Here is a 14386-nt window from a genome sequence, read left to right as displayed (position 1 = left end):
CTGCAGAAGGAAAGACTTTGAAAGTTCCGCAAAACTCTAAGTTTGACCGTCCGCAAGCTTGAACATCCGCCCTCGCTTCCTCCAAATATTTACATGTGCCTCTTTCACGACTCCACTTACTTGGTACTAGATTGATTACAGAAAGAGGGAGAGGTAGTTGCAGAAATAGAACACAACAAACGCAGCAAAATTTCCTACTTTCTGAGCCACTTCTCTGTCTCTCTTTCTATATCAATCTCATCGTCGTCATCATCATCATCAATCTACGTGTTTCAGTATGGCTTTGTGGTCGTTGTTGTAGTTCGGTCTAACCCTCTCTAAACCACCCAACGCAAACTTCCTTTCTCAGCAATCAAGTTTGCAACTTTTTTAAAAATATATTCTTGGCAGATCCGTTTTCTGTACGTTGTTGTTTCGGTTATTTTGCTCTGTTCACCATATAAACCATCCTGCCCTCGGAAAAGCAAAACCCACTTCAAAGAGATTTAATTTTTATTCGTTTGTGTGAGTTTGATACAGAGAGTTGGAGCCATGAGTACTAGTGAGTCTAATGGTGGCGGAGTTCAGATCCAGCCGAGTAGGAGACTGCCGGATTTTCTCCAAAGTGTTAACTTGAAGTATGTGAAGTTGGGTTATCACTACTTGATGACTCATCTGTTGACCCTTTTGTTATTTCCGTTAATGGCGGTCATTATCATTGAAGCCTCTCAAATGAACCCAGATGACATTCATCATCTCTGGCTCCATCTTAAATACAATCTCCTCAGTGTCGTTGTTTGTTCTGCTTTTCTTGTTTTTGGATCCACCGTTTATATAATGACCCGACCCAGATCCATTTATTTGGTTGACTATTCCTGTTACCTACCTCCCTCTCATTTGCAAGTCAGATATAAGCAGTTTATGGAGCATTCAAGACTCACTGGTGATTTTGATGAATCTTCATTGGAGTTTCAGCGCAAGATTTTGGAAAGATCAGGTCTTGGTGAAGAAACATATGTTCCCCAGGCTATGCATTTTATCCCTCCAAGGCCTTCAATGGCCGCAGCCAGAGAAGAAGCAGAGCAGGTGATGTTTGGTGCTTTGGATAATCTCTTTGCTAATACTAATGTCAAACCTAAAGAAATTGGCATTCTCGTTGTTAATTGTAGTTTGTTTAATCCAACACCTTCTTTATCCGCGATGATTGTTAATAAATATAAACTGAGGGGCAATATAAGAAGTTTCAATCTTGGTGGGATGGGGTGTAGTGCTGGGGTCATTGCTATCGATCTTGCAAAGGATATGTTGCAAGTTCATAGAAATACTTATGCAGTAGTTGTTAGTACTGAAAATATCACCCAGAATTGGTATTTTGGAAACAAGAAATCAATGTTGATACCCAATTGTTTGTTTAGATTTGGAGGTGCTGCAGTATTATTATCAAATAAATTTAAGGATAGGCGCCGGGCTAAGTACAAGCTTGTTCATGTTGTGAGGACACATAAGGGGGCTGATGATAATGCATTTAAGTGTGTTTATCAGGAGCAGGATGATGTTGGGAAAACTGGGGTTTCATTGTCTAAGGATTTAATGGCTATTGCTGGTTTGGCCCTTAAGACCAACATCACTACGTTAGGTCCCCTTGTTCTTCCCATAAGTGAGCAACTTCTATTCTTTGCCACTTTGGTTTCCAAGAAGTTGTTTAATGCAAAAGTCAAGCCTTATATTCCTGATTTCAAGCTTGCTTTTGAGCACTTCTGCATTCATGCTGGGGGAAGGGCTGTGATTGATGAGCTTGAGAAGAATTTGCAGCTTCTTCCCGTGCATGTTGAGGCATCTAGAATGACTCTACATCGATTTGGTAATACATCATCAAGCTCAATCTGGTATGAGCTGGCTTACACAGAAGCAAAAGGAAGGATGCGAAAAGGGCATCGTGTTTGGCAGATTGCGTTTGGAAGTGGTTTCAAGTGTAACAGTGCAGTCTGGCAGGCCCTTCAGAATGTAAAACCTTCTCCCAATAGTCCATGGGAAGATTGCATTCACAGGTATCCAGTGGAGTTAGTTTTATAGCTCAACCACAATTCAGTTAGAGAACTTGATATAGAGAGGTGTACCTTGACAGATTAACTAAGTTATTATTATGTCTTCTATTGTTACTGTCAGATTTTTTTTTTTGGGTCATTGTCTCGAATTTTTTTGTTTCATTTTATGTGCTATCTTGTCTTCAAAGTCATAATTTCACTTCTATAGTTTGCTTGAGTGTATTGGTTATGATCCTGGGTTCTTGTATTCTATGCTTTGATAATATTTATGCTGAATGGAAGTGCTTGTACTTAAAATGCTTATGTAGGTGAACTTATTCTATTTATATTTCTATAACTTTGTATTCAGCCATGTTTTAAGGCATTTGAAGGTCACCATAAACTTCTGTAGGATGGAATTTCATCAACTTTATTTTAGTCAGGGCATCTGCTTTTACTTTGTCCTAAATTTCACATGACTTCTATTGAAAGTTGTATCCTGCAAGGCATTTCTTTTTTCAAATCTGCAATCTCTTTCTGCTCTGCTCTCGTGAGATTATCAGTCTAAATATAGTGTTTTTCCTTCTATAGTTTCTTATTTAGTTGTTATTATGAATATCGTTGGCATGAGGCATCCCAATCTGTCCTGGACAAACTTTTTTAAAGAAGAATGGCTTGCCATGAAGTAATGGCCTATGTGATGCCCAACTTACAGAAAAGTGGCTTTTCTTTATTCCAGATTTCTGGCCCCCAATACTTTACAGATTTCTCGAAGTTGTCATTAGCTTCTCATGTGTTTACGTGTCATAAACATGATCACACTCGTCTCTAGGGATAGCATAAATGGTAAAGGAGAGAGTTTTGAACATGAGAACAATGGTTCAAATCCTCTCTCTTGGTCATTGGACTTAGGGTTTCACCCTCAAAGAACATTCTACACTATGATTTGATATTTGTTTGTTTTTCCACTTTCAATATGAATCCTTCCAAATCTTCCTTAACCATACTTTGCCATAGCTTGTTGAGGACTACTTTTTTGTTTTTCCAGATTTGTATCCTTGTCGTCTCCACCACATTGTTACTTGTTCAACACTTCTTTTGTAAGTTTTTTGGTGCGTTCTAACTGGGTAGAGTCTGGAATAAGAAAACATTGTGTCTTTCATAGAAGCAGATTTGTACTCTTTTGTTGTTGTTACCATGTGGTTTGGCTCTGTGTATTTTACTTGGGAAATAATTTTGCTGCTTCTCCATAAAGGTATGGGCTTGAAATTTTAATTCTGGGTTTCACTTAAAGGCAGAAAACCCAATTTATGAAAATTTGACATTTATTGGAAGGGATTATGACAAGTCTGTTTGGTCCCATGCATTGGAAAACATTAAGGGCTGTTTGGTTCTAGTTTTTGAAGATTACTTTGATAATCTATCTTTTATTCTCTTGTTTGGTTTATCAATAATAAAAAATTACAGTAATATTCTATTATTAATATTGATGTAACAGGTAATGTAAATGGTAATCTAATTACCATCTTCACCTTAGATATTTAAAGATTATTAAGGTAATTTTGATTTTATTATAATTATATTATAATTTATTAATTTATTAAAATAAAAATAAATTTATTTTTAATTAATATGACAAATAATATAAAAAAATATTTAAAAATAATTATATTCAAGGATATTTAAGTAAAATAATTTACTAGTAATATTTTATTACCTTTAACTAAACATAATAATTATTTATACCTATCAAATTTTATCAAATATAGTAATAATTTATACCTAGTAATTTTCTAAGTAATTTATCTTTAAGGTAATTTTTCTATTTTGGTAATAAAATATTACCTAAACCAAACGCACCATAAGGGTTTTAAATATTATATTGATAATCTATATTTTATTATTTATATTATTTTATCTGTTTTGTCAGTAATAAAATATTACAGTAATTTACTATTACTAATACTGATGTAGCAGATAATATAAGTGGTAATTTGATTACCACTTTTACCTTAGTTATTAAAAAATTATCAAATAATCTTGATTTTATTATAATTATATAATTATTTATTAATTTTTAAAACAAAAATAAATTTATTTTTAATTAATATAATAAATGATATAAAAAATATTTAAAAATAATTATATTTAAAGACATTTAAGTAAAATAATTTATTAATATTATTTTATTACCGTTAACTAAACATATTAATTATTTATATCATTCATTTTTATCAAATTTTATCAAACTTAGTAATGATTTATACTCAGTAATTTTTTCAGTAATCTATCTTCAAGAGAATTTCCCTATTTTAATAATAAAACATTACCCAAATCAAATGTCTTTTAATAGCAATAAATATTTTCTATTTTTTGAAAATCAGAGCGTACATTTTACATTAAATTGTACTTAATTTGCCATTGGAAATTTGAAATAAACCTCTTAACAATAGTTTAAGTGGTAAAAAAAAATTATATATAAGAAAAAATATAAATTTAAATATATTTTGACAATATAGTAAGGTTAAAATTTTAATTTACTTGATTCAATGATTATAAAATTTATTACTAAATCTGAGACTTGGCATATTGAGTTGGTTTTGACCTAATTTAAAAGTCTAGCTTGAATGGGTTACTTAAAAAGAAAATTATTAAACATTTACAAAATAATAAGTTTTGATATATAATAATTATGGTGATTGATTAAAAAAAAATATAACAACATACATGTGCCTAAAATTCATGTTGTTCGATATGGGCTACTTGCATTGGAAATGTTAGTCATGTACATGTGACAAGAGAGAACACGACACCTAACATAAATATTTTTTATGGACACAAAATTGGGTAAAAAGTTATGTGAAATTGTTAAGTTGATTGGTAATTACTTAATTAATATTAAATGTCAACTAATTATGTTCTAACAAATTATAGAAGGTACTCCTATTCACCATTAACCATGAATTCAACAAGTTGTGTCGGATTGGGTTTCCTCGCCGATTGATCCTTCACCGTAGGTTTGCCACTCATTTTTGTCCGTTATGAATTGTAAATATGGGTTTTGGAATTCAGAAAGTTGTTGAGAAGATTGTATCATACAATAAATTCGTATGGAGTATTCACTAAGCAATAAATGATAATAATATTGGGTAGATAGTTTAATTTCAACCCTTTGTTGGTTTCATGAAGGACATTTTTCTACCTGTCTTTAAAGATCATTAATTTCTGCCTTTCATTCAATTTTTTTGGGGTCAATTTTAGTTATTCTTTTTTTGACGGTTTTCGACTGAGCAATATTATATGTATCTATTTTGGATACACAAATATATACACACTCATATGTGTCATTATATGATTGGTTATTGTTTTATTCTTAATTCAAAATCATCCAATCACATGATGACACATATAAATGTGTATACATTTGTGTATCCAAAGTGAGTATACATAGTTTTATTATTTTCGACTTGCCACACCATTCCTCAACCCGCTCGTTATCTTCATCTCAAAGCTTCAATCTTAAAATTGGTGACCGAGGAAAACCCTATGGACGAGTGCCCCTCCATGCCCAAACCAGCCCACCTCTGAAAGCCAACCTTCTTCTCCTTAAACTCCAAGCTCATGCGCCCAAGTCTGCCTAACTCATTGGTTGTAGAGGTTTGACCATGTTACCTTTCACTCGATCTATCAACAAGTTTTGAGGGTGTTTGAAGTATTCATTGTCACCAGAGAGACAAATAAACCTAACTTTCTGTCACAAATTTCCTAAGCTTGAACGAGGCAAAACTGTAAAATTCACTCAGAAATCAACATCAAAATCGAGAATTTCACACGAAACAATCAAGTCATCAAAGTTCACAGTCTCCATTTGAAGTTCTAAAAATCTGTAGTTTCTTTGGACCTAATACGTGCTATCTTCTTTGACTAAACTAGAATGCCAAGCAATGTAAAAAGCAAACCCTCCTGGCCCTCTCACCAAAATATATAAAAAATATAGAATCTAGGAAATCTCCACAGTTAATCAACTTTCTTTACTTCCAAGAGTCCCAAAACTGAAAACTCCATCTTTTGTTTCATTGAAAATTTTAATTGCAGTTAAGATATCAATGATTGTTTAAAACTTTCAATTATTAAAATATGTCTTTAAAATTGCGTTAAAATTTAGGTGGAGAATAATTCTTTGGCCCACTTGGAGTTATGTTACTTTGAATTTGAATGAAGATGAGGTCTGAGATTTTGACGAACTCATCTTCTGATAAACGCTGACCCGACATAGATGACAAGCTGCATCAAATTAGTCATGCTCAGCCTCCGAGTCTCCAGGTCTACTTCCAACAAAACCCACTGACCATATCCGTCTACAAAGTTGAATTTTTACAATACATCACAGTACATACTCCGTTAAATTACAACTGAATCTTTCTTTACCTCCATAAACAAATATGGTAAGCCTTTTGTCGATATACAAATCCTTCTTGCATGGCGCAATGAAGCTAGTCGGCATGAGGACTCAACAAGTGGAGATCCAGCCAGGGACAGTCTTGAACTTCTGGCTTCCAACCGAAACAACTAACAACAAACCGGCCGTGGTGTTTCTTCACGGATTTGCCGCCGATGGCATTCTAACATGGCAATTTCAGGTGCTAGCCTTGGCCAAAACCTATGCAGTCTACGTTCCTGATTTTCTCTTCTTTGGTGGCTCATTTACGGACCAACCCGAGCGGACAGTGAAGTTTCAAAGCGAGTGTATGGCTAGGGGGCTGAGGCAACTCGGTGTGGAAAAATGCACCTTGGTTGGGTTCAGCTATGGCGGGATTGTGGCGTTCAAAATGGCCGAAATGTACCCTGACTTGGTCGAGTCGATGGTGGTGACTGGCTCAGTCATGGCGTTGACTGAGTCTGTCAGCAATGCTGTGCTTCAGAGAATCGGCTTTTCTAGCTGGCCGGATTACTTGGTTCCTAAAACTGCCGGCGGCGTGAAGACTATTTTTGACGTCGCCGCTTACAATCTGCCAAGACTGCCCCAGTTCATTTACAAACAACTTCTAGAGGTAGTCCTTTTTTTAATAGAAAATCCAAAAAAATTATATATATTTGTGTGTGTGTGTGTATTTACATGGGTTTATGATGATGAATTTTTCCTTATATCTGTAATCCTAATTCCACATAATCTACATATAGGTTATAGAACACTGAATTGAAATTTATTAGGGTTACAGGAATATTTGAAATGTTATACAATTTAAAAATCTGAACCTGTAAAGTTCTATCAATATTACTTACATTAGAATAATTAGTCTTTCACTCTTGAAACATTTCTTAATGACAATAAAACTATATTGTATTAGTTTTAGAGTGATGATTTAGTTAATATATAATAGACTATTAAACCTTATTAATAGTCTGTTAAACCTTATACCCTATACTAATATTCTCTACTATATAATACATTATAGTGTATTAAACTTTTATTCATTATTACTTATGCCCATTTATAAATTGTTATTACATTATCTAATTATTCAATTTGATTAAATTAGAATCATGATTAATATTAACTCATGTCAGAAGATTTTTTTAACAATACGAAGGTATTATGAAGTTGTAGTTTTAGCTTATATGGGGGTTGTTTTAGACATTTGCGAGCTCTTTTTCTGTTTTTCTATGTGTTTTTGTAACTTTGTTTGGGGTATGTCCCCGTATATTGTATTTTATTTTATATTTTATAAAAAATTTTAATTTCTCAAAAAAAAAAAAAAAAAATGGAGGTTGTTTGAATGTTTGAGTGTTGGCTATGAAATGGCAGATGCTTTCTAACTACAGAAAGGAGAAAACTGAACATCTGGAGGGTCTGGTTATAAGTGATGAGGAATTTACTATTCTTCATTATCCACAGGTACGCAATACTTTTAATTTATATTGTTTAATTAGGTCATTTCATTCGGACTTTGAAGCAAGGTTTTGATCCATTTTGGCAATCAAAGTGGGAACTGTAGACGTAATGTTTTTGCATCCAAATTTTGTTTATATCCTTTTTGAAAATCGTTCATAATAAAAATAGATGAAGTCTTTGCTTATGGGGTTTTAAATGAGGGTATATGTAAGGTAACATTATTCAACTCCACAAGAAGATTCGTAGATTAAATAAGGGTATACGTTTTTCTGCAGAAGGTATATCTGTTGTGGGGTGAAAATGATTTGATCTTCGATATGGAAACTGCCTGGAAGTTGAAAGAGTAAGTGTACTTCCATTTTTTAATTAATGAATATGGTTAAGGAGATGTCAAGACTTTAACTAATGACAAGACTTAACTAAATGGACAGACAAGTTGGAGAGAAAGCAACGTTGAAAGCAATAAAGAAGGCAGGTCATCTTGTTAACCTGGAACGACCGTGCATTTACAACAGGGAGCTCAAGAGAATTCTTGCCTCTGCAAACAATGCTAATTGTGGTGTTGATCCATGAATTTCTTTTGCACATTTCCGTTTAAGGTTTTGAGTTTTCTTTTATGATAATTGTGGTGTATGGATAAATTTAAATAAGTGACACTCTCTCTCCGAACGCGCATTGTCCTCGGAGGATAAGGGTGTTACAGGTCAACCGTAACTGGCTCATAATATCCTAGTTTTGGCACAAGCTCATCTCATGCATCAATTCCTTATTGCATAGCTGCTTACCATTTTAGATAAACTTTAGCTTTTTCATAACATGTTGGCTCTTCATTTTATTTACCAATTAAAAAACATGAAACTATTGTTGGTACTTAATATTCTTTGAGATGGGAAGGTTGTCTTCTCTCCCTTGTTGATCTTCTCATTGTTTACTCTCCTTGCACTGAAGACTCACCAGTTCTTTCATCTTCACAGTCACCATTGTTGGAAGCTTGCATATTAATTCAAGGAAATAACTCCAACTCTTGATCATCGTCAACGACAATATCTCGGGTGGTGAATTTCTGCATAGATTATAGAGATGACACCACATCGAACACCACATTTCTGGACACAACAAACTTCTTAGTTTCTAGTTCCATACATCTCCACCCTTTCATGTATGCATCATAGCCAACAAATACACCAGTTTCGATACTTGTGTTTGACTCAGTCTATAGCAAGAACAATAGAAATAAATGATAGGCCAAAGGACTTATTCCCACCCAAAGTATTATCTCATCTTAAGTTCTTGACCCTTAACTTTGAAAATCTCAAACACCAACCTATAAGTGATTAAAATTAACAGTTCTAAAGACAAAATCATTATTTTATTTGTAATATTAAAAATAAACTAAAATTTAATCTTTTTTTCTCCCTTTAAATCTTAAAAACTAAATGTTTTCCCCTAACACAAGTTTTAAAAAATGTCATTTCCCCCTTAAGGTTTAGTTTTCAGATCTCCGACACTAAATTCAATGTCATCGCCAGTGATGAATATCTCCCGATGTCTCCTCTCTATCTCTGATGGCCAAGCTTCTCTCATTTGGAAGCTTGGACGACGTCAATTGACATTGAAAATAACTCTCAGCTTCGTCGAGAAAGATGAAGATGAGATCCGACAAAGATGAGAGATCTCATCTTCATCAGGGAGATGATGTTTCGTCTCCTGCTGGGTGTCGGTTGGAGAGGGAGATGATGAGGGAGTGACCGCCAGAGGAAGAGAAAGGAGATGTTGTTGAAGATGGCCCAGAGTTTGAAAACTAAATCCTAGGGAGGGAAATGTCATTTTTTAAAAATTGACCTATGGGGGAAATTGTTAGTTTTTAGGGTTTAGGGAGGAAAAAGAAATAAAATTTTAAGGGATTAGAGTTTCGTTAACTTTAACTACTCATAGATGGATAAATGAAATTTTTAAAATTAAGGGATGGGAACTAAGATCAGAGGATACTTTGAGTGGGAACTAGTCCTTTGGCCTAAATGAAATGATGACTTAACAATTAACAGTAATCAAAGTCAGATGCACTAATTTGTAGCATCATGCCTCTGTAACAGAAACCTCAATAGAATTCTTGCCTCCTTTACTCAAGAAAATGGTCAATACAATTAGTAATATACTAGAAATTCTTTGATTGTAATGTTGATGTTTTGAAGCTTTGACAGATCTGCTTTACCATTTTGTTTATGTAAGTTGAATGGTAAACGGATTTTAGTCAGGTAAAAACATGTCTGTTATTATGTTTGACCATTTCTTTTCATTTCTACCGGTTGAATGGCCGCTAAAGGTTAATTGGATTATGAACCTGAGCAATGTGTAATGTAATATTTCTTCAGCTGAGTTGGATTAGGGCACGCCCATCATAGGCTGAACGCCTGACAAATAAAATTTGACCTTAGAATTTCAAGTTCAAATCAGCCAAGCAAATCCTGAGGCTGATGTTATGAGAACTGTATATTTCCAGTTAAAGAATTTGCTAAGCAGTATATACATGATGGGTTGCCTCTTCTCTTGCCTATGAGATAATAGTACTTCTTTTATGGGCTTCCTGTATCGATCAATATTAATCTATATATACTTAACCAAAAAAAAAAAAAAATCTATAAATTACCTACCCAAAAAAAAAAAAATATTAATCTACATATTTAAGTAATTTGTGATACTTCTCAACTTTACATCCAATATTCTCAGGGTAACATCAATAAACTATGGGCATTTAATTCATGATATTATCTCATCATCTTCTTGGGAGTAGAACCTGGAGAAACATGTTAATATTTACTTGAAAGTTGGAACTTGTTTCTTTTTCAGTTGAACACAATTAGGATTCATTTGTCATGAATTATATGGAAGTAGTCCTAAGTCTAAACTGGAAAAGGACAAAAAATGTTTCTAAACATGAATATTTTCATTACTTAGCTGAAACATGGCTTAAGAATGAGCTAAATTAGCTAGCATGGAGAAAGACAAAGAAGAGAAAGAGAGAGAGAGAGAGAGAGAGGGAAAAGACAAATTTGTTCACATGTTGATACAAACGACTATCTTTCACAATCACATATCTAATCTTAAGACGTTGATATAGACTTGGACTTCACTGCAACTTCATATTCTTTAGAAGCCTGCAAAATAATGAATTAAATCATTAATTATCTTAGTTTATGCCATTAGAAATATTAAAAATACTCACTTCAAGTAGCCAAAGACTCAAATTAGGACTGTCAGGATTTTGATTTAATTTTTACAAACTTGGGCTATTGGCTACAGGAGTATAGTTCCTTGCTATGAGAATATGTGGTCATGCATATGGATCAAAATCAAGTGGGCTTGAAACTGACAGGGCTGGATTTGAGCTCCAAAATGGCCTTGGTTCAAACGAGCTCATGGGTTCAAATGAATTTTAGTTCGACCTTTAGAAGTGTTAGATTTGTCAAGTTTGTAAGCTTAAATAATTTCTCTACAAATCAACTAAAATAATATTATTTTGATTAATATATATCAAAACAAAATTACTTTAATATCAAATCAAACTCAAAATTCAACTCCCTTAATTAAACTGAGCTCGAGCGATTTTGGAACAGGTTTAGTGAGCTCAAGCGTAGGTACGAATCCAGCCCCAGAAACTGATGTGGGGTGTGGACTTTCTTTTAGACCAGGGACAGGATAAGCAACTGAAAGGAATATTGATCTTCTAGTGGTATAACAAAAAGGATATTGTAGAGTGCGTTGTAGGTGGATTGGCTTTTGGACAGCTGAGATATTAAATGGACCACCTTAACTATACAACTTTAAATTTTATTCAAAGTTCACACTTTTTTCCTTAGTCCATGGACTCCTGCTGAACTTTGAAGTTTTTTTGGCACAATATGGTGATTGAGACCTGCAAGACTAAACTAAAGCAAATTGAACCAGTTAAAATACTTAATTACAAGTTAAAGGAAAGGATTACCTCTCTTCATCAGCAGCATTGCAGCCGCTGCTTCCAGTGGGCTTGTAGTTGGGAATGGGAACTCTTCCGGATTCAATATGGTTGAGATCTTCAATGAGGACATCAAAGTGTCTCTTAACTTCATCAACAGATTTTCCACCACCAACAGCCTTGGTAATGTTTTGCCACCGATCTGGGGTGTCCTTATCATACAAGGCTAAAGCCTTTTCAAACAGCTTGTTTTGCTTCGGTGTCCAAGAGGAATTATCTGAGTTTCTTGAGGCCATAGCTCACTCTAAAAAACACAGTGAAGAAGGGAAAAAGAGAAGGGCTAGATTTAGCTGAAGTGATGATGGCTTGTGCTAGATATTGTTATGTTTAAGCTGCTTATATACAGTAGGAGAAAGGTGGAGTTGTGGAGCCAGATGGAAAAACTGTATTGGGAAATAGGCTACGATAAGCCGTAAGGTGTGATCCGTCTTCTTTGTAACCACAAGATGAAGCAGAACAATGTACAAAGAGAAGGGGAGAAGAATCAGTTACAAAAAAAATGTGTTTTGAGTTTAATATTTTCAACAAAATCGGTAACCCTTTTAAGTTACAGTTTGAAAATATGGTTTTGACTTGTCAAGGCTCATGGTACTGAAATAATGAATGACAGTACAGCAATGCACCCACCTAGTTGTCGCTTAGAGTCTAAGCAAATATCAAGCTCTTTATAAAAATAATCGAATTTGGGTATTAGGGTAATGTAATCTTAGTAAGACAAGGAGATTAAAGTGGGGTTTGACCAAATGGGTTTTGAACCAACGAGGGTAACAGTCACCGCATATGCCAAGCAATAACAATTCTACAACACAGCAAAAGAAGATAAAAGTTATCAGGTCCTTATTGGTCGATCTTCTTCACTGGACTGGCAAGTTTATCTCAGCTTTGGTTCCCTCTTCTTAGCCTCTTAATGATGGTAGTAACAGCTGGTTTTGTGCTTAAATTTTTGCATTTTACATCGCTAGTGAAACTAAATTTGTTATAATTTCAGTTTTGAGGTACCCATTTCCCTATAAGCAAAATTATATTGAAGTTGCATCAAGAAGATGAAACAAAAAACTTTAACGAAGTCAGGATCAAACCATTTGAGAACATACAGAGCCAAGAAGATGAAGAAAGGTAGCAGTGCATCAAAGCAGTTCTGATTTTATTCGTTTCAGATCTTTGGAATTGGATTTTTTGACGTTTGCTGTAAACAAAGTTCCAAAAGGTTATAGCTGGCTACCTGAGGCTGAAACCTTACCAAGATATGCGCAATCACAATGCGTAGTTTGGTTGGTTGCTTTATGTATGCATTTGCATCAATGCTCTGTAGAAGCAACAGGTGCTAGCTGCTGCTTCTCCACTAAGTAAAGGGATATTGTGTCGGTTTGATTGGTGGGTTGCTTTCCTTTTCGCTGACTAATCAGATAAAGCTGAAGTCTTTATGCATGTCCTCCAAGAACTCACCAGTGCCAGAACGCTTAATATCTTCATTTCAGTTGATTTTACTTGGCACAGTTCTTGAAAGTACATAATCTGAACCTTGAGCTAATTTTTGAATGGACATCGAACCTGGATTGGTAATGTCATGTTAATTTAGAAGGAAACCGGGGCTTTAATAAAGTGTTATTGAGTCTTTTCCACCCTAAAAGTTAGCTTAAGGAGTAAGGCTTTGCCTCATACTTGTATGCCCACACCCAATTCCATTTTGAGCCAATGTAGGATTCCGAACAATCCTCACTAATCATACATTCAGCTATCAATTCACTCATTCACAACAAACTCCACAATCACCGATTGAAGACCACCAAACTCGGGTTTAAAATCCCACGGAGAGTAATACAAGTGAAAACTCTCTCAACTAGGCCTTTGAGAATAGATAAAATTAAAGAATTACATAGATTGGAAAACTTCTCTTAGAATAGATTATTTTTCAAACTTTGGGCTCTGATACCATTTGTTGGGTATCCACAAAAGTGTTATCGGTTTTTCCTACCCCAAAAACTAGCTAAAAGGATGGGATATGAGCAACAAACCCTTAGTTTACATTGCGATAGGCAAAGTATCATTAATCTATCAAAGAATCAAATGTATCATGCAAGAACGAAATATATTGTTGTGAGGTACCATAAGATCAAAGAGTTGAATTCTTCAAGTGAGATTTTGTGGGAGAAGGTGAACATTGAAGATAATACAATAGATCTATTGACGAAGATGCTACCATTTGCAAAGTTTTAATTATTTGAACTTGCTCCAAATCACTACGTATTAAGTAATAAAGGGTTAAAGCTTTAGGTGGAGGCACGAGTTTTCAAGGTTAAGCAGATTTTCAAAGGGTATAAATACTTGTCATGGTGAAATTATTAAATATGTGACTCATATTCGAAAAATTGTTCATTTAGAATTCCAAAATAGATAGAATGGTTGTTCTAAATGTCGTATAGAGGAGTGAGCTTGTTCCATGAAGAACAAGCAAGCTGAAATCTTGGAACAAGTGTT

General features: G+C 34.3%; 3 protein-coding genes across 3 annotated transcripts; 2 read left to right on the top strand and 1 right to left on the bottom strand.

Moving 5' to 3' along the window:
- On the top strand, nt 1–2376 carry LOC123228046 (3-ketoacyl-CoA synthase 4). Its single transcript, XM_044653244.1, has one exon. It carries the CDS (start codon nt 532–534, stop codon nt 2050–2052), a length of 1521 nt encoding a protein of 506 aa, XP_044509179.1. The 5' UTR covers nt 1–531; the 3' UTR covers nt 2053–2376.
- Nucleotides 2377–6240: 3864 nt separating this feature from the next.
- Nucleotides 6241–8670, top strand: LOC123228270 (epoxide hydrolase 4-like). The gene is made up of 4 exons (XM_044653617.1): nt 6241–7054; nt 7810–7899; nt 8172–8239; nt 8328–8670. The coding sequence occupies exons 1-4, from the start codon at nt 6446–6448 to the stop codon at nt 8467–8469; spliced, it is 909 nt and encodes a 302-aa protein (XP_044509552.1). The 5' UTR covers nt 6241–6445; the 3' UTR covers nt 8470–8670.
- Nucleotides 8671–10821: 2151 nt separating this feature from the next.
- LOC123227364 (protein RADIALIS-like 4) lies at nt 10822–12528 on the bottom strand. Its single transcript, XM_044652137.1, has 2 exons — nt 11879–12528; nt 10822–11051 (listed from the first exon to the last, which is right to left on the bottom strand). The coding sequence occupies exons 1-2, from the start codon at nt 12142–12144 to the stop codon at nt 11024–11026; spliced, it is 294 nt and encodes a 97-aa protein (XP_044508072.1). The 5' UTR covers nt 12145–12528; the 3' UTR covers nt 10822–11023.
- Nucleotides 12529–14386: the final 1858 nt, after the last annotated feature.

Source organism: Mangifera indica, chromosome 10 (assembly GCF_011075055.1).
Source record: "Mangifera indica cultivar Alphonso chromosome 10, CATAS_Mindica_2.1, whole genome shotgun sequence".
Lineage (NCBI taxonomy): Eukaryota > Viridiplantae > Streptophyta > Magnoliopsida > Sapindales > Anacardiaceae > Mangifera > Mangifera indica.
Note: the sequence above shows the minus strand (reverse complement) of the source record. Positions and strands in the feature narration are given on the sequence as shown.